The sequence below is a fragment of the Astyanax mexicanus genome, chromosome 13 (assembly GCF_023375975.1).
Source record: "Astyanax mexicanus isolate ESR-SI-001 chromosome 13, AstMex3_surface, whole genome shotgun sequence".
Classification (NCBI taxonomy): domain Eukaryota; kingdom Metazoa; phylum Chordata; class Actinopteri; order Characiformes; family Acestrorhamphidae; genus Astyanax; species Astyanax mexicanus.
In genome coordinates this window covers 2,272,501-2,299,213 of record NC_064420.1, presented here as the reverse complement: position 1 = coordinate 2,299,213, position 26,713 = coordinate 2,272,501, and the positions used below count along the sequence as shown (strand labels likewise).

The window sequence follows — 26,713 nt, the reverse complement described above, 5'->3', positions numbered from 1 at the left end:
TTACACTGGTGAGCCTTAAGAACAAAGTCCCATACGAAGAAAGTGTATGTGTACATAAATATATATATTTAAAAGGTGATCGCTTGCATTATGTATTTTTTGTTGTTTTAATAGCATTGCGTGATTGTGTTGCACTGTGTTGTGTAATGTATATTTTTCGTGCTGCTGGATTGTTCAAACTGTTGTTCTTTTAAGAAAAAACTGAAAACTCTGTTACACTCATAAAATGATTTATTTTAAAAAAATACAGAAAAAGTCTATGCATTCCATTGTATGTTGTTTTTATACACATGATTAAGAATATCCACATTAACAGTTCTATTAAATGTCACCGATTATTTACATAAAAAAACGACTCGTGTTTATGATGGACTACGTCCGTTCAGAATAGAATCTAAAACCAAGGAAAAATCAACGAAAATGGAGACCTCTTAATATTATCTTAATATCATCTTAATACAAACATCAACAACAGCAATTAATGATATTGAACGAAACCCACACAAAGCATGCCTTGATTCCGTAGCGGATTCCTATTGTACAAAGAACAATCGAAAACTTTAAATAACAACAATGACAATTAAAAAACGAAACAAAAAAAGGAAACAAAGGAAACAAAGTATAGCTGCCAGTAGTCAGACGTAACACAGCACACACACACTGTGTCGATGTTTATCCTTATATAATATATATATCCATATATATTTATTATATATGTGTATGTGACCAAATAATAATACAAAAAAAAAATATTTATTAGCTTCAAGTGCTTAGAAAGAAGAATCCTTGAGAGGATTATTATTATTATTATTTTTTTTAAAAGGGGGAAAACATGGGGGGAAAAAGAGAGAAACGGGCATTTTATTCCCAGAAAATGCATCATTGTACAAAAGAAGTGACGTCTCCTGAACTCGACAGCTCTCCTCCTGAAATCCTGCGAGAGTGAAAGTCCTGAATTGTGTAACGGTCGATGCCTGGCGAGGATGATGTATAATTAGAAGCGTTATTTTAGACGGAGACGAGCGCTGACGAGCTGGCGCTGGCTGTTCACCTCGTCTCTGGGTTTGAATGAAATATGAATGTGAAAGATGATGAGGTTATTGTATTGCACACTGCAGAAGCTGCTTTCTTTTTTATTTCTTTATTCATTTCTCCTTCTTAGAGGGACAACCATTTCTTGGTCATCCTCTTGGTGATGCACAAACATCAGGAAACGTCCTTCATTAGTTAAAGTAGGTGAGATATTTAACCCCGGCGTGTGAGAGAGCGAGAGAGCGAGCGAGAGGACGAGAGAGGCTCATTACTGATTTACTGAGGTCTAGCCGAGTGATGCATGGACATTAATTATTGCTCGACTCCGCGCAGCTCCGTGTAATCAGCGCCTCCGAGCGTCTGGAAGAAGGAAGCGTGGACAGAACACCGTGCACCGAGAATACGACTTGCTAAAAGGCACTCATTAGATCTAGGAGGCAATCGCTGGATCAGAGAAAGACACTGAGGATCCTCTTCTGAGTGACCCGTGCAGCAAGCCAGAGGATTCATTCTCTTGCTGGTGTGACATTGATGAGTTACATTCCAATCCTTATACATTATACACAGCAAAAACTCAAACTTTAGCAGATCAAACCCTCTTGAATCGTGTTAAACTGTATTTATCGCACTAAAAAAGCGCACGTAAAATCTTTTAATTCTCCCAAAAATCATCAGTGCATCTTATAATCTGGTTTTCCTTATGCATGTTGTATAACTCTGTTGTAAGTACAGTGTTATACAGGAGTTTCAGTGAAGTTTCTCCAGCACTAAGGCTGAAGCAGTATTAGCATTACTAACAGAGCTATCAGTGCTAAGCACTAATTAGCTTTTTCGACATTTTGAGGTATTATCGTCTGTTAGCATGCTGCTAACCACAGCAGCTTGCACTGCTGGAGCAGTATTAGCATTAGCCGCTAACCAAGCTAAATGCTAGCTCTTTCGCCGCTTAGAGGCGAGGATATCAGACTGTAGTCTGCGTGTTTTTATTGTGTTAAAACAATCTACGTAGTACCTCAGTGTAGCGGTGTCGGGTAGCCTTTACTTGCAGTTATCTGCTAATGCTAATGCTGCTGCACCCAGCCTTAGTGTAAATCTGGAAATCTAAGATTACTGTAAATAAACAGAAGCACTTTACTTTAGAGAAATCTGTGTAGGAAACAGATGTTTATTCATAGTGCGCCTTATAATCCGGTTCACCTTATAGTGCAAAAAATACGGTAAATTAAATATCTGATATTCCTCACTTTTTGTATTCTTGTCAGTTTTTTTTTAAGAATATTTAACTTATTTCTAACATTTTACTTGTTTTAAGAAATGTAAAATGTACTGAAAGTCTCTTAGTCCACTGGCAAATATATTTACTACGTTTTAAGCATTATTTATTGTATATATTAGTTACTTCCTGAATTAAGCAAAATGATCTGCCAATACATCAAGACACTTTTAGTAGATTAAATCACCTAAAACAAGTAACAGAATAGTAATGAAAATGTTAGTTTTATAGAATAGATTTAAGAGGATTTCACTTGCTAAGGTATCCCTTTTTGCAGTGTAGGCAGGGGTGGGCAATACAACGATTTAACGATATCTGAGAACAATTTATCACAGTCAGTGCTTAAAAAAGACTGAGTTATGGATTAATACAGATTTCCTTTACAAAAACAGTGTGATAAGTATAAGCATGTATGTTTTTATAATTAAACAGAAAAAAAAACAGATCAAAAGAAACTACATAAGGCTGCACAATATATCGTATATGTACTGGCTAGAGCTTGGCGATATAATAAGTATCACGATACAGGGGATACAATACAATATATCATTAAATATTGGTTGAATTTAATAAAACAAAAATTGTCATAGTATAAAAAGCACATTTTAAAAAATGTTTTAGACTGCTGGACCACTTGGTGCCCTCAATACCCATTTTATATATTTACTCTATATTTATATATTTATATATTTACTATATATTCTAATAATAAATACACAGAGTGCATTAATAATGTCTTTACTTTTTGTTGGCTTATGGATTGTAATAAAATTATTAAAAATGATTAAATTTAAAAATTCGTTTTTTTTTATTGCAAAAACAAAAATCATGTAACAAAAATATTGCAATGTCAGTTATTTTCAATATTGTGCAGCCCTATATGTTTTAGACAGTTTTTGTGCAGTAGTGTTTAAGAGTCTGTCATTTTTATAGTCATCATATTGCCCACCTCTACTTGTAGGTGTGTGTGGATGACGCCCACAGTCAGTTTTTTTTTTAAACAAATAAACAAAAAAATAAAATAAAATAAAAAAATGGTCGGGAATAAATATACAAAAAAAGAAAAAAAAAGAAAAAAAAAGAAAAAAAAAGAAAGAGGGACATTAAAGTCGAGGCTACGCTTTAAAAAGCTCACGTTAAGACATAACCGCTTTGGGGAGAGAGAGAGAAACATATCAACATGTGCAAATAACAGTAGACATACAACTTTAGTTTATAAAATCCAAAATAATAAACAGCACTGACTTATATGCACTTCGAAACTACCGTTTCAGACTGTACAGTCCTACAGATGCTCTTCATTAATAACTAGGGACATTTTAATTCAACCACAGAAGAAACAGGACATTCCCGCTTAATCTCCTATTAACATATAGACTATATTATAAATAATATTCCACATTTTGGAGAAGGGAACCAGGTTAGAATGGAAGAAGTCATATTCAGAGCATAGCCTGCCCTGATTAGAACAATTCATCAGATCTCAAAGTCCAATAAAGTCTTTTACTTCATGAAATGGAGCCGCTCATCACATTGTAAAAAAAAAAAAAGAAAAGTGTTTATACGTTACTGGAAGAGCAAGATGGGTAGAAAATACACATACAGAATTAAAACACTTCTCTGCTGATCCAGGAAGATGTAGAAAATTGTATTAAATGTTTATGTATCGGCATCAAGATTGCATTGGAATTCTGTGTCAGAATTCCCGTCTCAGTGTATAATCATTATACTAGTGCATCTCAAAAAAATATATGATCAGAATATAATTAAAAAGTTACTTTATTTTAGTAATAATAATTTCCTCTGCTGACTGCAACTTTTATGGAGATGCGGATTTCATTTTCCAGCAGGATTTGGCACACTGCCCACACTGATACCAAAAGTACCACTTGGTCTTTTATATAATAACTGATTTTTGGGTTTTCACTGGCTGTAAGCCATAATCATCAACAATAACCCTTTCAGACCTAAACTATATCCATGATCCATGATGGACTAAAATGTAAGAATGCCGTTTTTTTTATTTTATTTTATTATAAAATCTTTATAGCAAATAAATCCAATTAACTAAAAAATGTAATTGTTTTTTTCTTTCTATTGCACTGGAAGGCCTGTGTGTAATACTTTATATTTCATTCTGACCTTTTTATTTCATAAACTACCCCTAAACAGTAAAAAAAATATATATATAATAAAAATAATCAATAATTAATTAAAAAGTGTTCTTAGTCACATTAAATTAGTAAAAATGAGCTGTTACTTTGCCTTAATGGCTCTAGTAATACTGATTTTCCAGTGTTTTTTTTTTTTGCAGTGGGCGCGGCCAATTTACCAGTTTCATTGGTTTATAAACTTGTTCATTGGCTGGTTCATGGACATGATTACATCCATTGTAATGGATGCAAAGTCTGAAAGGGTTTAAATAGGTTTCACATTTTAAACTAAATTACTGAAATAAAGTAACTTTTTTAATGATAATATACATTTTTTGAGATGCACTAGTATGGTTTATATGGTTTTGCCCATACAGATGTTAAAAACAAAGCCACAGAACTGCCCAATCAGGAACTACTTCGATCACGTACATAAATGGCTTGGACACTGTTGAGCACTGACACGTCTGTTATCCAGAAAGGCTTGCCAGAAAACAGGCAATAGAAAAAGCTCAGCTTAAATAATACAAATAAAAACCTTGAGATCTTTTATTATTCAGGTAGTTGCTCTGCTCAGACTGAGTGCTGAGAATACCAAAGAACCAGTAGTACACCTGTAAATGGTTTAGATTATGTATGAATTTGTTATTTATAGTCATTTTGGCACCCCAAAAAAAATAAAAAACTTGCTCTTTATCAGTGGTAGGCCTGTCACGATAATTACGATAATTATTTTTAACTAGTGACGAACTTCTCTAGGATTTATTGCAATAAATAATTATATTGTAATTTTAAATTAATGTCACTGACAGTTGGCTGTGGAAAACTTAGTAGTGAAACTTCACGACTGGACTTGTTGTTGCACAGCAATCCCAGCATGCCTAGCTGCTGCTTTTATTATTAAACACCTGTGGACGCAGAACAGATTTAGGAACACCTGAATTTTTGTGTGATTTGTTGGATTAATAGATTAATAAAGGATTATCCTTCATTAGATTCAGTCAGATAAGATACAGAACAGCTGACTGACTGATTTACTGACCACATATTTTCAATAGGAACACTAGAGCTGTGCGATATGACGATTAATATAACAGTAAAACAGTAATTTCATCAATTATTAATGCAAATATATAAAGTAGGCTATGGTGAAATGTATTGGCATGGTCACTTTGCATAAACTCGGTTTATATAAGTGATAATAAAGTAATCTTTACAAAAAAAAAAGCTTCATAATGTGGTTTTGCGACACTACGCTGCTTTACGTTATTTGACTGACACTTTAAAAAATGTTAATGGAGTTTATTTGGATAACTCAATTTAAATACCTGTATAATTTGGAAAAAATATTGTTTTATCATTTGATACATACATATTGCTGCACTAAAAGGTAGTAATTCTCATTTGTGAAAGTTTGGTATAATGTTACTTTTTTATATAAAGTTGGAAAAAAGTAAGTAATGATATTCTTTTGTCATATTTTTCGAAGAATAACTGAAAACATACTTAAATGTGATATATCATGATATATATCGTTATCGTGATATAAAAAATTCCATATCGTGATATATGATTTTTCCCATATCGCCCAGGACTAAGGAACACGCTGTCATCATTCTGTAAATCGATAAACGTGGAATGTAATTGTCGTGACAGGCCTAATCTGCAGTAATAAATCAGTTTTAATATTGCCAGTATGCACAGAAAAGACAAAAGAACCACTTTCAGATCAGAATTTCAGCTCAATTAAAAAAGAACAAATTCAGAGCAAGCTTTAGTGAATAAAAATGCACTATTAGTGCACTGTAAGTACACTGGTATACAAGTCAAGCTGCAATTTCCAACGTTCTAAAGTTCCTGCCAAAAAAAGCACCAAATAATTGTGGCCTAAGGCCGAAAACTGTGCCAGATCTATTTCCAATTCCAGATAAAAACCGAGCAGCACAAAGCACAAGTGGCTCCTGCACCAGGGACCCTGAGAAATTCATATTAAAGAAGTGAATTATTTTACAGATGCACGCCATCACCGTCAGAAAGCTACAAACTGCCCCTCTAGACCCATTTCACCCTGTTTACTCTGTGCTGGATAAACTTAAGTAAGATCAGGTTCAGCAAAGCCTCTCTTCTCTCACTGAAGTTCCTAAAACAGCCGGAAAATTAAATAATAGTTCGCTTTCTGAGCTAAAAACAGCACAACACACAAAATCAGAACATCAGAACAACAAATTCTGTTCAGAGATGAAAAAGCTAAATCATTTTCAACTGATTTCAGCGAAATAATCCACGCAGATTTCAGTGAAACGAACGACCGAGGAAAAGAACGAGACCATTTTCTTTCTTTTGAGACACGACTGCTGTTCTCCACACGTGAGAGGCACTTTTATTTATTTAGTTCTTTATTAATTCACTTCTTCTTCTTGTTTTGTTTTGTTTTTTTTTCTCTTAAAAACCAATTAGCTGAGCCACATGAAGCACAGTTAGGGTACGAAAACGATACGAAAAAAGTTCCTCTTCAGAGATCTCCATTTCAGATAGAAACAAATATAAAACAATACTGAGTAAATCAGCAAAAATATTATTAAAATTAAATACTTTGGCTGAGAAAAACCTAAAAAGCATCTTTTTTTTTTTTTTTAAACGGGGTTATTTCTTAACCAAAAAGCTTAAAAAGAAAAATATATGTATATATATGTAGAGTCTTCGTAAGCTTACAGGAAGTCCAAATATGCTTATTATCTGTATCTTTTGACAGTCCGACTGCGTTATTGGAATGAAAGTCAGTCAGTCAGTTAGGGTTATTAAATAAATTCGAGCCCACCTGTTAAAGAGGGGTTTCAGATGGTGGTCTATTCCTGCAGATCGGTGGATCCGCACTCGGTGCTGCTGTTCTGAGGGGCGTCAGGGCCCGGCTCGAGGGAGGCCTGAGGAAGCCCTGGCTCTGGAGACGAGACGCTGAGGGGACAGGGACCCGGGGGCCGATCGGGACGCGCTGGACTGGGAGGAGCGTGAGCGGATGTAGCCGGATGAGGAGGGGCTGGAGGAGGCTCTCTGGGGGGCGTGGCCGGCCTCTGGAAAACAGGCTTCTCAGGCTTGGGTACCGAATTGGTGCCCGGCTCCTTTTTTAACGCTGTGGTGCACAATGATTTTTCCGGGGTTTTAGCCTCGGGCCGGGGCGGGGAGGGGGCGGATGGAGGGGGTGTGGTCTGTGTCTCCTCAGGCTTTACCTCAGTGGTTTTGGGCTTCTCCTCGTCCTCCTCTTTGCCCTTGTCGTCTGCGTGGTACTGCCGGAGGCGGATGTGCCAGGCCAGGCTGCACACGGCCGACACAGTCTTGAACTGGTGGATGACGTTGCGGGGGATGAAGTAGATGTCGTCGTCACACAGCTGAACACGGACGTAGCGGATGCCCTCTCGTCTCAGCTGGTTCAGCTTGGCGTCGTCCACCCACTGAACACACTGTAGGGAAGGGACGATATGGTCAAACATTATATTGCAATACAAAATAATAAATAATTCTAATATCAATTAGAACATTATAAAAAGACACTGCCTGTGTACATCCTCACCATGGACTGTATATAAGTTTGGACAGTACGTCCCCATTCACTCTTATCATGGCGTTTTGAAGCCAAAAGATGGCCGAAACAGGACAGGACAGGAGCACCAAACCCCGCCCACGTGTCTGAGACCACCTCCACCCGTACTGGGGAGGTGCACAGTCAACGCATCAATCACAACATCGCCACACCCCTTTAATATTATGGAAAAACCCTCCTATAAAACGCATTAACTGTTAAGAAAAACATGAGAGGATATTAACATAAAAAAAAGAAAATGAAAGAAAATGACTGGATGTATAATCTAAATTTTAGATAAAAAATGTGGTTATCTCCTATTTAAATGAATAGAAATAGGTGGGGTAAAAAAAGTTGTACTGGAACTAACCACCAGAGGACATAAGAGACGTAGTATCATCACTTTTCAACTGTTCACTGTTGTCCTTTCCATATTTACACACAGTCTATAATCCACACACACTGGCACTGCCGGTCTACGTTAGCGACTACAGTGTTCTGCCCTTTGTGCTCAGCTTGAATAATTAATACAATAGTTAATACAGGACAACAGTGCCCTGTAAAGAAACACCTTCCTGGAAATGCACCACCGCAGGAGTTATGTAGGCTACTCTGTTCTCGTCTTGTGACCCAAAAAAAGCTAATAAGAACACCGCACCTACCTGTGAGACAGGAGGCTCGTACAGATCCAGCTGAAGTCTCTGTACAACGTCGTTAAAGTCCTCGGCGTGAAAACACACCACGTCTTTGGTTATTCTCGGTCGGTCACTCCTACCAGACAGATTACAGACAAACAGCAAGGTCAAAAGGTTAATCTGTTAAAGGTCAGGAAACCACACAGCTCTGTGTAGGCTTTTAACCACATCAGGAGAACAGCATCACCACTCACCACTCTCCAAACTGCACCGCTTTCAGGACTCCCACTGCGGCCGTGCTCTGCCAGTCAAAGCTCTGGCCCACGTGGTCCGCGTGAGCTCTCGTCCTGTCCTCAAACAGCACCTCACGCGGCTCGCTGGTCCGTGGCAGGTAGTGCAGGTTCTTGATCTCATTCATGGATCTGTAAGCACCAAAAGAGGCCGGCGTTACGTCACATGGTTCAATATCTTATAAACATGTGGGTTTATACCGCAAAGAATTCCTTGAATTCAATACGATACTCAAACTGTACTTTTTTTTGATACCTTTTTCTAAATTGCGACAAAAATTACAAAAAAAATTATAATTATTCTCACACAACAGATACAGTAAACATGAGAGGCTTCCATACTTTTGGATTTTGTTGGAACAAAATCAAACAAACAATTAGCATTATTGCGGCACTTTTTATTAAGAACAAAAACTTCAAGTGCTTAAACTACAGATATTTTTCTCAAAGCATATTACTGGATGCATTTCAGTTTTTAAGAGTTCTTTTTAAGAAAGATCAGCATTAGATTGGCTTTAGAATTCAATTATATTTGTACTAGTGGTGTCAAATCACTTAAACATGAATGATACTAATGGTGTTTACATAATATAAGGACAAAATATAGAATAATAAGAATCATTTAAAGTGTACTGAACAAAATTTGGAGACCTCGGTCATAAGCTGTGAGTTGTTACATGCATGTAAGTTAAACCTAAACACTAAATTATATACTTCTACATGGAGCCAACCCATTGGCTACGGTGTAGCCTGTGCGAGCGCCCTATGCCGCTGTGTGCTTTTATACTGGAACACGAGGCTCGGCTGCCCAATCACAGTTTGCTGCAGACCATAGTTACATTTCTGGAGAGTATGCCTAGTTTATGAATTAAATTTTCCACAGAAGTATAAATTGGCAATATCCAAAGATTGAAATTATGAAAAATTAAAAAAATAAACCAAGGCTCAAAGAACTTGTTTTTTTTTGTCTTGTTTTCCACTTATTGTACTAAATTTGCACCAAACCATCCCAATTGTGGTGTGAAATAAAACACGACTTTATTAATAATACCCATCCCTGTTGCGAATCCAAAACTTCATAATCTAAGCAGTGCTAAACAGTTACCATTCACCATAAAGCAAAAACAGCATGAGAGTAGAAATACAGCCTCACCTGCGCCTCTTAAACGGAGACTTGGGCATATCTGCTGTGGGCACCATCTGCTCTCCTGGTCGTACCCACATGATGGGTCCATCGTCGCTTTGCGAGCGGCAGTCCAGCTTCAGGCTGGACAGAGTTCCCCACGGCAAGGTCATCTACACAGACACACAGCTCAATTATTACAGCCCTCATGCACTCATTCTGAATGAACACATACATACATATAAAGCCCTGCACCATCAAAAGTGTCCAATTTTACTGCGTAGTAGTGCTGGGTGGTATATCAGTATATACGATATCAGTGTTTATTATATACCACCACACCGCTAGAGGTGATTCAGAGAGCTGCGTATAACAGCACCACCAAAGAAGCATAGTGGTACAGCTCGCTAGCTAATGCTAGCCAGTTTGCCAGTTAACAAGATAACACACCGGAGTGATGATCGCTCAGCACTGTGAAGTCAAGTGCTCATCTCGCTCTGTGCCAGGAGAACAGAACTTTATCTGAGGAGCTCCTGCTGCTGTTCTCACTGTACGAGTGCTGCAAGAGCAGTAACTATAGTCCTTTTGCATATATTAATACTAAAAATAAACTTCAACATCTTGAAAAATACTGTAATGTACATTTTCTGATGCTAAAATACAGCACTACTGCATAGACAGCGTACTGTACCAGCAGATTTAAGTGAATTATTTTAACGTGTGTTAATGAAGTGAGGAAAACAGTGAGATCTGTAAATCATTGGTTCTAGAGCAGCACAGGAGCAGTGGAATGTTTGCAAACCTTGAGAAACGGCGATTCCTCCAGCATGTCCAGGAACTCTGGGAAATAATCACCCACTTCCTCGTCCACGGCTCCCACTAGGCTGATCTGTCTCATGGGGCCGGCTCTGTACGTCCCGGAGCAGTACGTTCGGTTTACCTGCAAACACACGTTATTTTTAAAATGGGTTCTTTTCACTTGTATAGAAACCAAATCAATATATATATTATATATATATATATATATATATATATATATATATATATATATATATATATATATATATATATATACACATATACATATTATATACGTATATATATATATATATATATATTTTTTTTTTTTTTAAATATATATTTTACACAACAACATTAGCTGTTTTTTTGTAATCACATAGCACCATTTAAAGTGGTGCACAAGTTACTGTTTCCTTTACCATTATTTATTATTATTATTTTTATTTTTTTAACAAATAGTAAGCACCCCCTTTTAACCTCACATGCTAATAAAACCCAAATAAAATGTAAATATAAATATATTGATCTTTTCTCCCTTTTGAAAGAAATCTGTTATTTATTTTATTTTTAATAAAATAAAAAAAAATGAAAGTGCTTTATTTTGACCTTCTCTTCTTCATTCAAAAAGGTACTTAAAATAAAATAGCTATCAATAGTACAGAAAAGAGGAACTATAACTGACAAATTGAAATAACTGATTTCTCACAGCAGATGAAATGGTAAATACATGATATGGTTATTTTGTAATCAGTGAAAGAGTGAAAGCACATGATTAAAAATATTTTTGCTGTATTTTTAAAGATTGAATCAATATGAATATAAAATATATTAAATGACAGGAGGGTTAAATACACGTTTAACTAAAACAGAATAAAAAAGGTACAATTTATTTATTTATTTATATATATTAGGAATTTTACCATATTTCTATAGAAGTGAGTGAATGTATTGCATGGAATACATAATAGTTTGGGATGGTAATAAATAATGCAAATTGTGTATCCAATGATGAACAAAAATAAATTATATTTGGAAGATATAATCTGCCTATAGTCATGAAAAATTGGAAAAGTCTGTATATTTAGTTTGATGTGTATGAATAACTGCCTTATATTGTGCAGGCCTGGTATAAATTCAGTATAAAAGAGCATTCAGAAATAAATACATATATATCATATATATCAGTGCGCCGTCGCCCACTATCCAAGTGTTTAAACTACAGGCCTGTTAACAACTGTTTGTTTAGCCCAGGGCTGCTCTCAAACGTCATGGAGCAAAAAGCCTCTCTGCCTGGCCTCCAGACAGCGCAGGATATTTGGCGCAGAGCTGCAGGCACTTCCGCAGATGGTTAATGCACTGTGGACGGCGCTGTGTAATAGATGTCAGACTTAAGTAAGTAATAAACAGCCTGGCTGTGTTGTTCCTCTAGTGGTTTGCAGGGTAAGAACACGTACTTGACACACAAAACCTTGGCTGGCTCGCTATTCATGACTTTAAAGCTTCCTGAGAATAAATCCATGTTTGCTTCGAGATTTCTCAACTATATATACAGGCACTTGGTCCATGCAGATGTATTTAAGCTACAGTTCTATTATATTTTCTGGAAAAATAAGCCCACGCTCAATGTTACAATCAAGCAGGTTAAGTGCCCCACATCCAATTTTCGAAGGAAACACAAAAAGGAACACCTTGAGTCTTTGTGACGACGTAGTATTGAGAAAGCACTGAACATTTGGTGCATCATGCATCTCTATACTACATCCTGTGTCCATATGAGAGTCTCATACCTCACACTAATATAAAACTGCTGTGTGAAAGAGGGGCAGTGTGTTATATTGAACACGTGTGGTTGCGCTCGACCACTAGTTACACCTGCAGACCTGTTTAAAAACTTAGTCTTACGTAAACATTTGAAAACAAATTTTTTGGCACAGTGTGAGGAACAGGTTGTCTGTTCAAATTATGTATTAAACTAAAACTCAACAAAAATGAAGATAAGTGTTTTTCATAGGACAGCAACGATATGTGCTGGGAAGAATGGGTTCTACAAAATACCAGCAACACTAAAAGCAAATATAGGTTAAAACATCTGTTAAAAGGCAAAAAATTCTACCTGAAGCTTTTGGATTAGAACTAAAGGTAACTTAAGGTATTTTCTCTTCTGAAAGTGTTATAGATTGCAAAATAAATATTTAATCTAATTATTAATTATTGTTGGAAAAACAAAATGAAATAGAAACCAATGCATATTGTTTATTTTAATGATTCTCCAAATTTACTTGTTTCTGAACATTCGTCATGTCTTCAAGGCAAATTTTCATGACCATACGATTTATAAAACAGTGCAGACATGGACAATAAAAAAAATCGAAATTGATTATAGTAGGCCTAAAATGAAAGTGACACCATTTTTAATAATGAAATATGTGTCAGATTTTTATGGTATAGGGCTAAATTACTGAATTAACTCTGAGCTGATGGATGTATTTGTAGCTCTAAACAGATTTTCTCCATCGATAACCAGAAACAAATATTTGTAAACCAAATTTCCATGACTTTTCCAAAACTTTCTGGGAATTTTTATTTTTCCAAAACTTATCCAGGCCTGGAAATTGCTATTTTCAAATTCCATGACTTTTCCAGGTTTTTCATTACCGTACCAACCCTGTCACTATAATAGGTAGCCTTTGTCACTGAGGATGTGTACAACCAATGCACCAAACAGACAGTAACTTGAGCAATATGCAGAGGCAGTATAGGCACTCAAAATCATCAAAGTAATTTGTGCCCGGCACGTCATTTCAGTACGCCAATATCTGTATACCAGTAGAGAATTATTACTCAGCAGTGATTTAAACTCACCTGGGAGTGAAAGTTTGCAATAGTAGTAGTCTCAATATCCTTCTTGCCCAGAATTTCCATTTTAACTGGCGTGTTGGGAAAGTTGAAGGCAAAGTAGTCCAGGAAATCAGGCAGGTAGGCAGCAGCACCATGTACCACGGACAGCGCGTAGCGTGCCGCTCCTTTAGAAGTTTCGCTGAAGGCCAGTTCGAGAAACTCCCGAGCGAACCTCTCCGTGTCTCCGGGCCGAAGGAACGAGAGCTCATCGGCGTACGCGTGCAGCACAGACGCCCCGCCGTTGGGCTGCTTCTCTTCGTGTATGAGCTTGCTGAAGCTGGTGCCCGTCTGCAGGCAGGAGCTGCGAATAAAATGGTCTTGGTGAGAGAGGAAAGGCATCTGCACCCCTTTGGGTGTACGATATTCATCCGAGCCAGCGCTGGTCTGACAGAGCTTCTCATCTTTGATGTAGGAAAGAACAGCCGGCTCATCTGTGGAGGGAGGATCTTCTTCGGTTAGGCCAGCGCACAAAGTCTGCACCTCCTTGTTGTACATCCGCAGCCGCTTCCCACGCTCATCCTCTCGATGCCGTTTCTTCTTCTTTTTCTTCTTGAGGAGGTACTCTTCCAGACTCTGAGTTTTCCCATTCTCGTTATGGCTCTCTGAAGGAGGAGATCACACACTTAGATTAGTATTAAAGCTCAGGTCAAAAGGTCAAACACGAGACCTACTAAAACATAGCAGACAACTGCATTTTAACATTTTGACCAAAGAGAAAACTAAGCTGACAACAATGATTGTTAGATAATGTAACTTTTTAGGAATTACATTTCAACATTTGAACAGCATGGAGAGCAAAACATTGTGCCAATGTTGTGTCTTTTCTAGGTATAATGATGTCAGAAACTGCTGTCACAATTTTCTGAGGACTGACATTTGAACGTTTATATGATGCAAAGAGAATGTTTTTTAGATAAAGTTATCACATCTTTTTAAGGTATTTAACTTTACTTTTCGTACAAGGTAGAGAGCACCAAGCAAGCAACGTTGTGACAATGTTGTGCTTCTGTTAAAAAGAACAGGTTCACACAGTCTTGTCACAACTTTCTGAGTAATTAACTGTCCTCATTTGTACAACATATAGAGCTCCAAGCAGATAATGTTGTGAAAAAGTATGTTTGCAAGGTGAAATAATGTACAAAATGTCCCAGCACTTCATGGAATTACGTTTTAACACTTGAACAACAGAGAGAGCTCTAATTAGACAACACGGTGACATTGTTGTGGGTTTGCAAGGTAGAATGATGTCAGAAAATATCACAACTTTTAGAAGTATATTTCAACGTTTAAACATTTGAATAACATGCAGAGCGCCAAGCAGACAACATTGTGGCAATGTTGTATGTTTGCTAGGTACAAAAACGTCAAAAACTTTCTTAAGGATTACATTTTAAGGACTGGTTATACAAGATGCAGAGCATAAGGCATCACGACGTTGTGACAATGTGCCTTGGCTACATGGAATGATGTCTTTTAATCTCACAACTCTTTAAGGAATTACATTTTAAAGTTTGGACAACATAAAGAGCATCAAGCACAAAACGTTCTGACAACGTTGTGTATTGGCTAGATACAACAACTTGACAGCTTTGAGGAATTAAATTAGGCTACAGTTTAAAGTTAGGACAATGTATAAAGAACCAAGCTGACAACATTTGGACAATGTTGTGTGTTTGATAAGCAAACTACTGTGTCAGACAATGTTGTCACAACTTTCTGAGGAACTACAGCAGCAAACTGACAACATTGTGGGAACCAAAACAGTAGGATGACAACATGATGAGGATTTAGCTAACATAGCAAGAATTAGATAGCCTTTATTTTTCACAGAAAACACAATTTACTAGCTAGCTTAGCTACTAACACTACAGTAAAAAAATGTAAGTTAGGCTAATTTAGCTAGCGTTAGTGGATCTCAACCACTAAGTTCTCACGCTAGTTAACTGGTCAGACAATATTTAATTTGTTATAAACCTTTAAAATGTGGTTCTCACGTGAGTTAGTTAACTTGGTTAGTCAAAATTCAAATGGTTAAAAACTGTTAAACCTGGGTTCTCACGTGAGTAAACTTAGTTAACTAATCCGCCAAAATTCAAATATAAAAAAAAAAACATTAAACCTCGGTTCTCACGCGAGTTAATTAAATAATTAGTCAAAAATTAAAAACGTTAAAACTAGCTTCTCACGTGAGTTAACTCGTCAGTCACGTTTCAAATAGGTAAAAAACGTCAAAACGTGGTTCTTACGAGAGCTAACTAGTTAACAAGTCAGTCAAATGTCAGATTTCTAAAAACAGTCAAAACTCGGTTCTCACGCAATTTAACTTGTCAGTCACATTTCAAATAGTTAAAAAGGTTAAAACTCTGTTCTCATGCAAGATAAATAGTTAACTAACTTAGTCAGTCAAGTTTTAAATAACATTTAACGTTAGTTAAAAACTGTCAAAACATGGTTCTCACGCGAGTTAACCAACAAATCAATCAAAATTGGAATTGTTAAAAACCGTTAAAACGTGGTTCTCACGTGAGTTAGCGTTAACCAAGCTAGCGTTACCTTTCTTCTTCTTCTTGGCGCTGATCTCCGGGACTTTAACGTTAACGTTAGCCTCCGCGTTCTCCTTCTTCGCCTTCAGCTTCCCGTCCTTCTCCACGCGCTTCTCTTTGCGCTGGCGAGGCTCGGCCTTGGCCACGGTGAGCGGGGTGAAGGTGAAGAGCGGGGCGGGCGGAGGGAGTGCGGACCCGGGCGCCTTCGGGGCCACTCGTGCCGCTGCAGGGGGAGTCTTCCGGGGCGGCCAGGGGAGCGCAGCGGCGGAGGTGGGTGCTCCTGCTGGAGCTGCTGCTCCTGCGGCTGTTGCTGCTGCTGCTGCTTTCTTGGGGCCGTGTTGTTGGTGGTGGTTAGGTGGATGGTGGTGGTTGTTGTGGTGTTGTTGGTGGTGGTGGTTATGGTGGTGGTGGTCGCCGCGTTCCTTGGTGCCAGAGTGGCGCGGTTGGGGATGGTTCTGGTTCTGTGCTGATGGCTGTTGTTGTTGTGGAGGTGCTAATGCTGCTGCAGGAGGTGGGGGATGCGGCTGCGGAGGTAAGGCTCCCCGTGGTTGAGCGTGTTGTTGGGGGGCTCGGTGGTGGTACTGGTCGTGGTGGTGGTGATGGTGCTGCAGCTTCGCCTTCTTCGCCTCCTTCTCCGTTCTCTCCTCCCTATCGCGCTTCTTCTTCCTCTTCTCCTCCCTGATCTTCTCCTCCCTGATCTTCTCCTCCACTTTTCCTCCACATTTGTCGCTCTCCAGCTCGACCCGCGCAGCCATTTTGCTCGGGGGGGTGAAAAAAATTTAAAAAGCCGTGGCGGAGTGGGGCGCGCATGCCCCTCACGGATCTCCGCCGTCTGGGATCTGTAGTTCGCAAGCTGCACGCTCCCGATCGCAGGCCGCCGGTTTGTAGTCCTTAAAGCCACTCCGCAGCAGCGCGCATGCGTAGGCCGCGCCGCATCTTGGGAAACGGAGTCTTTGCACGCCTCAGCGGGTCGGACGGCTGCGTGCGCCGCTGCACGCACCTTGTCCAGGAGCTGACGTCATGGTGTAACTCAGTAGGCTGGGCGGGGCTTTCTGCGGGAGAGAGACAGCGCGCGTGCAGGAGGCAGAGCGCACAGTGGAGGAAAGGAGAGAGAGAACAGCAGCAGCACAGTACAGTACAGTACAGCACGTGCACACACACACACACACACACACACACACACATTTATACATATACTAGTGCATCTAAATATATATATATTATTAAGAATATCATTGAAAAGTTACTTAATTTTAACGAATTTATTTCAGCAATTCAGTTAAAAAAATGTAAAAGTCATATATTATACAGATGTATTACACTCAGAATGGTCTATAATAAGCATTTATTTATTTTATTGGTTAATGGTTATGGCTTACAGCCAATAAAAACCCAAAAATCACTATATCATATGTGTTCCTAGATTATTTTTGTGTGTTTAGAAAATAAATTAAATTAATAAAAAAAAAATAAAAACGTAGAATAAGAAGGTATGTCGAAAGGTTTGACTTGTACTGTATGAGATGAAATATAAGATGAGATATCAGTCGCTTAAAATATAATAACAAATTAATCAATCAAAAAACTGCCTCAAATTACAATTAATTTAATTGTTCCTTATTAACACTGAATATTAATACATTAACAATAAATATTTAAATGTAAAGTAAAACAGTCATTGTAAGGTAATCACTTATGGGGTTTAATGTATATATTGTTTTTGTTTCATGTTTAATTTAACCTTATTTACTTCGAATGCAAACTATCTTTTGTAAACGATGTTGAAATATATAGTTGAAATATATATATTTTTATGAGTATTAGTTATGAATAATACCAGCATTCATACAAAAGATTATAATAACATCTCCAAATATCTGCTCATGGATTCTAGTGTTATTTAAGTATAGCTGTTAAGGATTTAGAGGTAAAGTTGGGTAATACAGGTCCAGAAAGTAAAAATCCACCCCAGGTTTTTGCACCAACTGCCTAGGCAGCTCAGCTGCAGCAGAGCCGCCTATGCAGTTGGTGGTAAAACCTGGGGTGGATTTTTCCTTTCTGGATTTTTACCTGTATTTACATGCATTTAAACAGTATATTGTCATTGCACACCTGATCCAGTAGAGGGAGCGTGCGCGTGAGAGACAATTAAAGGCCTTGAACAGGTGAGACCACGCTGACTGTTAATTAATTGAAGCATTTTCCTCTTTTTCGTGTTTGTGCTGTTTTGCGTTGGGATTTTCTTGATTTATGGGCTCGGGCTTTTCGTTTATGAGGGACTGAGACGAAATCTACCCGGAATTGGAGGTAAACTCACACACATAGATTAAAAACTTCAGATAATAAACTGCTTTAACCTATTTTCCCTTAGAAAACTAGACTAAAATACATGAGGAATCTTATCAAAAGCTCACTAGCTCTTTAACGCTTTCAAATTAAACTTTTATTACATTTCTTATCTTATTTCAGCTCTGAATCTAATAGCACATTACATTTTTAAAGCATAGATAGGATATGGAGTCACACAACAATGCAAAAAATATATATCTGAAGGATTTTAATTGATTTATTAGGAAAATAAATTAAAGCATAGATAGGGTTTAAAGTCACACAACAATGCAAAAAAAAAACATATCTGAAGGATTAAAAAAAAAGTATAGAAGGGATTTGGAGTCACACTAAAATGCAAAAAAGATATATTTGAAGGATTTTAATAGACTTATTATGAAAAAATAAATAAATTAAAGCATAGATGGGATTTGGAGTCACACAACTATGCAAAAAAAAATCTCTGAAGGATTTTAAAGGCTTTATTATGAAAAAAAAAAACAAATGTTAAGCATAGATGTGATTGGGAGTCACACAACAATGCAAAAATAACTAATAAATAACTAAACAAAAAAATAAAAAAGTAACTAATGCTATTTTTTCAGTGCTCTAAGTAGTTTTTATTAATGTTTTTAATTACGTATCTTACGCTTGCAATTAGATCATTGTACAAAACACCATGCTTAATAATAAAATCAATTTATTTTTATTAAGTTATTTTCTGTGCACATTTATTATTATTATACTTAAGTTCATTTAATTATAGATTTTTAAAAATGTTCTTAACATAGAAAAAGTATGTACTTTTAACATTAATGTTTATACATTCCTAAATATATACTAAATGTACTATTCTGGAACACCATATGCCAACTTCAGTATATTTCAATTGTAATTAAGCATAAGAGCATTAGGTTGTACTTTTGAGTACTTTTTTCATATAACTTCTGCAAACTTAAGTACATATAAGTATGTGTTTTTTAAACATCATTTTTAATACACTTGAAGTATATTGTAAATTTGTACTACTCTGAGTATTGATGCACATATCGTTGCCACATATTAATGCTACTGGAAAAAGATAAACAACACTAAAGTGCACTTTATGCAGTATTTAATGCTATTTTTTTTCTGTCAACACAAAGTAATTTAAAGCATATTGCTTAAAAAATACATTTTATGAAAATACAGAAAATATATTTTGTGTGTATTTTTCTAAATAATATATTGATAATGTAAAGTATTTTTTTTACCTAATTTGAACATAGTTTTAATGTATGTAAGTATACTTCCTTTTCACAAGTTGAAGCTTACATAACACTATTTTTTTAGGTCAATTAGAATTACTAAAATTATTTAGATTTGCCTAATTGTAATAAAATGTGAGGGAGATGCATTTTTATTATTTTTTGCTAAGTTTCTGATTTTTGAGGGTTTTTTTTTACAACATCTTAGTTAATAAGAGACACACCTTTTTGATTAAAAAAGGGCTTTTATTAAAAAAGTAAGAAAGGCAAAAATAAAATATGGATTATGATTATGATGATCAAAATAACAAATTTAATTGAGAAATACTTAAAATTAGGAATGACTAAATTAATCTATATCTAAGATATATCATAGAAACACTAGAAAATTAATGTTTTCATTTTTGACACATGTTGTGCATTAGAGGTGTAAAGAAAAAAGGCTTTTATTCAAAAAGTAAGCCAAGAAAAAATACAATAAGGATGTATGATGATCAAAAACATGTTAATTGAAGAATACCCTAAATACTAAACGATTAAATTTATTTATTGCTGAGATATAGAAAATTAAAACACATCCGGGTCACTTTTTGACCCATGTTGTGCATCAAAGGGTTAATAACCCCTATTATTTGTGTTATTAGACAAATTTATATGATGCTATTAGGAACTATTATATATTAGGAACTAACAAACAACATTAAAACATCAACACACTATAAATTGATTTTCAGTAAAACTTTATTTATCAGTGCATGAACAGAAAGTCATGACCAGATTCATTTCTTTCACCACTATATATATATTTATATATATCCTCATCTTTTTAATTACTTAAAAAAATAATGGAGCGATTTACAGATTTTTGTCTGAGTGAAGGCAGGTATTTATACAGGTGCTGTACATATTTTATAAACAGTTACAACTACCACAATGTAGAGATCCAAAAGCTTCTTTTCTTCTTTAAGATAAAGCAAAGCAAGGCCACAGTTTCTTACATGAGATCTGAGATGCATGAAGGAAAAAAACAAACCACGAGAAGTCCAGTTTCATTTTCATTTCCACTAATAGAGCAGTCCGTAAAGGCTTCACATTGTTATACAGGACTTTTAACAAATGCAACTTTTTAAATATTATGCATTGGCATAAATACAATTTTTTTATTGCAAACTCATTTGCCCAGCCAGCTAGTTGTACACAAAACCAATTCAATTGTTCATGATAGACGGTAAGCTCGGGCTCTGTGTCCTGCTTACCTTTTAAAATTAAAAAGAGGCTACAAAGGGTTTTCTGAGTGATGCACAGTTATAAAAAAATGGTTTTATAATTTAACATTTTTTTTAAATGCAAGCATTTCTTCATTGTGGGCTCCTCGTACATTTAGGAAGTGGAATTTGCACTTTAAGTCACCACTAAAGCACACTAAAATAAAAGTCAGTGAAAGTGAAAGAAGCATGTATACTCATTTCTTGAGTGTTTTTCTGCTTCACCAATAAAAAAACTGCATTTAGCAGTAATCGTGTGCCAAGCCCAGAGTAGAATACAACAACTGAGACACTCGTAATTTAGCTGTGATGGTTAAATTTAAAATTCCAATACAATAATATGTCCTACATTCAATTATTATCTTTGTCAGTCATGAGACTCTGCTGTGCCTGACCAATCAACAAGCTTTATGTATGTGTAATGTTAATTTATGCAAATAATCTTCATAGTACTATATGATATCATTAGAATTATCATTGAATATCGTTGAAAATGTACTATAGTTCAGTAATTCAGTTTAACATGTGAAACGTATGTATTATATAGATGTATTAAACACATTTAATCAGTGTTTCAGAAAATTAGAATATTATATAGGTCCGACTGGTACTTTTAGTAGTGTGGGCAGTGTGCCAAATCCTGCTGGAAAATGAAATCAGCATCTTCAGAAAAGTTGTCAGCAGAGGGAAGCATGAAACAATGCACTTATTTTTTTTACTTGATATATAACTCTCTAAAATACTGAAATACTGAAATAAAGTAACTTTTCAATGATATTCAAATTTTAGATGCACTAATATATTTGCTGAAATCATTGTGTTTTTGGCTAATGTCCCCTTAGCAGTACCCCTGCAGCCCACTGGGGGAGCCACAGCCCACACATTTAAAATCACTGGCCCAGGCCTGCATGTATTTGAGTAGGATGTTATTTAGAAGGCGTGTAGTGTTAGGCAGCGTCCAATCAGACATATGTACATATGTATTACCAGCTTAATTAAATATCTTTAATGTCTTTTTTAGAGAGCCACTGAACCCGAAACCATATTTTTTCCTTTAACAGTTAACAGCTAAAATGTGTTCAGTCGTGCTTAAAATTTTAAGAAATATTTCCTAACCTTTAAAAACGATTTTATTGTGGTAATTTTCTGCCTCTGCAGCTCCTCTCAGGTTTAACTGTGCTATAGCTCAGCCAATCAGCTCTCCTTTCTGCCCTACTTCTAAACCCATACATCACTCAGGGCCCCTCACAAACTACCTACTACTTTTTTAAATTTGAGCAAAAATTAGGGGGTTTAGTGCCCATTTAAGACAAATGTTTACCGGAACCAAAGGTGGTTCTTATTAAGCATCACTCAAAGAACCCTTTGTAGCACCTGTTAAAAAAGTAAGAGTATACGTTTTTCTCATTTATTGTGTCAAGAAAAAAAGAAAAAGAAAAAAAAAAAGAGAGAGAGAGAGAGAAAGAGAGTGGTGTGCAACTAAAAGCAAAGTGTAGAAATGATTAAAACAAACTCACTAACTCATCAAAAACATCAAAGCTGCCACTTGTTTGGACCCCCTTCTCAAAAAAATTAAAACAAACAAAAAAAAGGTAATAAAAAGCAATAATGACATGTACTGACAATTACACTGATATTTAAACATACAGAAATAAAGCAACTGTTTTTAATACATTTTGATATGTTTGTGACAGAATGCCAATTATATGTACATGGCCATTTTTCACACAAACACACACACACACACATATATATATGGGGGGTGCTGTCCACATAGTCCACACAGACACACAGTCAAATGGGCTACATCTGAGGAGCTACATGAGCTTAGGTCAAAATATTACCATTCATTGCATTTTCATTGAGTTTTAAATCTATATAACAATATTACAATATCTTCACTGGTCCTGGTTTTCCCCAAGAAGTTTTAGGATCAGGTCAGCAATGCATTATAAAAAAAAACAAAAAAACAACACACAAAAAAGTTGTTCGGTAAGTGTTGTGACAGATATAATAATAATAAAAAAAAACAGGACAAAAAATATATATGTAAAACTGTATGAAAAAATATGATTTGATTTACTCCCAATACCTTTTACCTTCATTTCATGTTTTATTAATATTAAAAATCCAAATATATCAACCCACCTCTCTGTATAACAGTGTAATTGTGAAAGCTACAGCATAAAACGTAAAAAAAAGACATACCCTTAAGCGTGTAGTGCGCAGAGTGAGCGATTCTAAAGCCGCTGCGCTAAAAAGATGAAGCAAGCTCTTAAATCCAAGTCAGAGCACAGCGTTTATATATATTTATGATTGCAAATAGCTATATAATTCTTTTTCATCGCAATAAATAACAGAGGCTTCTTCATAAACACGCATGTAGTAAACAATACAGTGTCTGGTCCTTTTTAAAGACTGATCTTTTAAAAAAATAAACTAAAAATACGTCGCAAAGCTGCTAACTAAAGTCCAGCCTGAACACCAGGAGCAGATTTTCCAACAAAACCATGGTTAATGTTTTAATCCTGGTCTTAATTGCAAATCTAATGATAAATGATCACAGAGACGCTAGGCTAAAGCTGTTTTCACACTGAACTCTGAAATGCTGATTTTCTGATGCAGATTTTGCACAGCGGTAAACACAGTGTGCTATGGAAGATGCACAGGGTCATATAAAGCTCTAATGTTCTCACACTGAGCTTAAGTCAAGTTTCGGTGTAGCCAATCAGAGAGCAGTTATGTTTCTCATCCTCCAACATGTATGCGGTTTCCAGCGTTTACTGCAATTTTCGGACTATAAGGTGCACTTAAAATCCTTTAATTTTCCTAAAAATGTAAAAATCGAGTGGGCGTCTTATAATCCGGTGCTCCTTATATTATGAATTTTACCAGTCAGGTATTACAGAGCAGTAAAGAAACTCCACTGGAGTACAGTGTTATACAGGAGTTTGAGTAAAGTTTCTCCAGCACCAAGACTGGAGCAGTATTAGCATTAGCCGCTAACCGCAGCGCTAGCTCTTTCGCCATTCAGAGGTGAGTATATCAGACTGTAGTCTGCGTGTTTACCATGTTTAACCAAGCTACGTGGGGCAAACTGCTAGCTTTTTTTTCTTGGGTTACTGGAACGCTCAGGTTTTCTCAGTGTAGTGATGTCAACAGCTTTTACTAACGCTAAAATACTGGAAATCTAAGCTTATTGTAAATAAATGGAAGCGAAATCTGGAGAATTTTCAGGAGAGAAATCTGTGTAGATTAATATTCAGCGTTTGTTCGACTTTAAAAGAAAAAGCTTTTTTTAAGAATTACAGTTTTGTTTACTTAGGCGCCCCCAGATCTGGGAAACATGGCGACACCCCTGTTCTGTACTATTTTCGCTTAAAATGCTTCTCATAATCCGGTGTGCCTTATGTATGAAAAAAATAGATGTTGTTCGTGTGCCTTATAATATGTAAAATACGGTAAATGCTAAGCTAAGAAATGTTAGCATCTACAATAAACTTGTACGCTAACCTGGAGTCTCCATTTAGCATTAGAGCATGTCTCGCTTTTGCACTTACAAAGTTGTAGTCGTGCACGTAAGTGAGCAGCGAGCAATGCATGTGCAATGCATATCACATTCAGTTCAGTGTGAAAACAGCTGAAAGACTTAATCTGGATCTGATCACCTGCTCTCTCTGCATCTCCAAACAATTACAATATGCCTGAAAGACTTCAAGGCCTCAAGGCTAGTGGTGCTAATTAATGTCATCATTCATTCATGGTCAACCACGTAACGTAAGCATCCCTCGGTTGGCTTGGTTGGACCAACATCCTTGCAAGGACAAATGCAGGATCGAACTGCACTGATGCAATTCCAGAGTTCAGACCATCAAGGACCCAAACTCCTTCAAATCAGGCCAGCTAAAGCAAGTCAAGAACTGTAAGCACGCCTGAAATAAGAGCAACGACAAAACAAAGACAAATGAAAGAAAGAAAAACAAAAAAGTAACATTCCTTCACGTTTCCGGAAAACTGAGATTCAGCATTCACACTTCTTCACACCTCGCAGGGTTTCACAGGAGCACTGGGATTCACGTCGAGTCTTTCAAGCAGGAGTCTCTGATTGGCACGATACAAGACTGAGACGACGATGATGGTCTTACCGATGACGGGACGAATGCATCATCCTGGACACGAGGACGCACCAATGCATCGTCTCAGAGTCAGAGTGAAGATAATAGGATGCTGAAGTCATGTAGTAAAAAAATATGCAAATATGCATCGAATACACAGTGATTCAGAGAAACCATCGGTTGACCGCGGACGCCACGGCAATTCTGATGTCCCATCATTCCACGTCATCACAGAGCACAGGGACGGATTCCCATCAGATCAGACGATCAGACCCCCTCTACCTGAGACTGGATCTTAGCAGAACTCGGGACTTTCCATGGACCAGGAGTTATTGGAGCTTTCTTGGCGCTTGGGTTTCCATTCCAGGAGGTCTCTTGCTGTAGGCCACTGCTGGATCCCCTCATCTCCCTCTTGCTCTCCTCCATCTTTCGGTTTAGGGTTCCAGCCTGCGGCTCTGGTAAAGCCTTCTCTTTCTGGGTCTGGGAATGAGACCTTTGAGGTGCCAGATCTCTCTCGGCCCCCTTCTCCCTGCGTCGTCGGTCAATGGTCGCCTTGGTGCTCTCCGGCCTGGTCTCTCCAGTCTCCCTGTCCTGTCGCAGCTCCACGTCCTCCTCGTATCTTCGTTCCTGAGCCCCTCCAGAGCCAGCGTTGTGCCTTTGTCCATCATAGTGCCGGGCCCCGGGCTCCTGCTCCTTCCTGGGGCTCTTCCTAGGGCTGGATGAGCGACTCTCTCTCTCCTTCCTCGCCTGTGGTTTCCTCTCTGCGTACACGTCCAGGCTCTGAGTGCTGGCATGGCCGTTCTTGCCGTCCTTTACTGATCCGTAGGGTTGCTTGCTGGTTTTCTTAGGGCTGCGTGAACGCTCTCGCCGCTCCGTGCGAGAGGGATCCGCCCTCTGCTCGCTCTGAGACACAGTAGAGTCACTTTTCTTAGGTTGAGATCTGGGATCTCTGGGGAAGGGATGTTGCCCACGGGAGGAAGCAGAGGCCGGGGCGAGGTGCTCGTCTGGGACCGAGATCCAGGATGTAGAGAAGGTGCCCTCGGAAGGGGAGAGAGAGGGGGAGGATAGAGATGCTGGCATTGATGGCTCATCAGGTGCAGAGTATCTTAAGATGTTTGCAGGTGGACCTGTCGTCGTCATCTCCTTTACATCTGAAATAAAGAGAGAGAGGGGGCGTTACAGTTAAAAACACTTTACTTGGAAGCCAGAAAGAAACAAGATTAAACAATAATATATTTGTATATTAGGTGTGTAAACCCTGCTCAAAAATAAAGATCGAGACCAGTTATTTTTTTCACGGAGCCCCTAAGGTGACATCATGTTTAAAACAAAACAAAAAAGAAAGAAAGTGTGGCCACGACTTATTAAAGTGTAGAAATGAGATCGCAGGACAAGGCATGGGAATGAGACCTAATGTGTGTGAACGAGATAAATCT

The 26,713-nt window shown here is 37.3% G+C and overlaps 2 protein-coding genes and 1 long non-coding RNA gene across 4 annotated transcripts in view; 1 reads left to right on the top strand and 2 right to left on the bottom strand.

The window, feature by feature from the left end:
* Positions 1–213: 213 nt before the first annotated feature.
* On the bottom strand, positions 214–17,292 carry LOC103021375 (lysine-specific demethylase 9). Its single transcript, XM_022677143.2, has 7 exons — positions 16,333–17,292; positions 13,744–14,381; positions 10,883–11,020; positions 10,111–10,253; positions 8,922–9,089; positions 8,695–8,803; positions 214–7,913 (listed from the first exon to the last, which is right to left on the bottom strand). Exons 1-7 carry the CDS (start codon positions 17,075–17,077, stop codon positions 7,305–7,307), a joined length of 2,550 nt encoding a protein of 849 aa, XP_022532864.2. The 5' UTR covers positions 17,078–17,292; the 3' UTR covers positions 214–7,304.
* A 1,079-nt stretch (positions 17,293–18,371) lies between these two features.
* LOC111194083 (uncharacterized) overlaps positions 18,372–26,713 on the top strand; it is a 21,013-nt gene continuing 12,671 nt past the window's right edge. Inside the window, exon 1 of the long non-coding RNA XR_007423748.1 lies at positions 18,372–18,629. This is a non-coding gene — a long non-coding RNA (uncharacterized LOC111194083). The remainder of the gene's footprint in view (positions 18,630–26,713) is intronic.
* The window catches only part of magi3a (membrane associated guanylate kinase, WW and PDZ domain containing 3a), a 200,525-nt gene continuing 195,110 nt past the window's right edge, over positions 21,299–26,713 (bottom strand). The window contains exon 21 of one of the 2 annotated variants that reach the window (XM_022677131.2): positions 21,299–26,428. In XM_022677131.2, coding sequence (XP_022532852.2) covers positions 25,545–26,428 — 884 coding nt within the window. In that variant the 3' untranslated portion in view covers positions 21,299–25,544. The remainder of the gene's footprint in view (positions 26,429–26,713) is intronic. The other variant, XM_022677132.2, reaches the window with a different exon arrangement.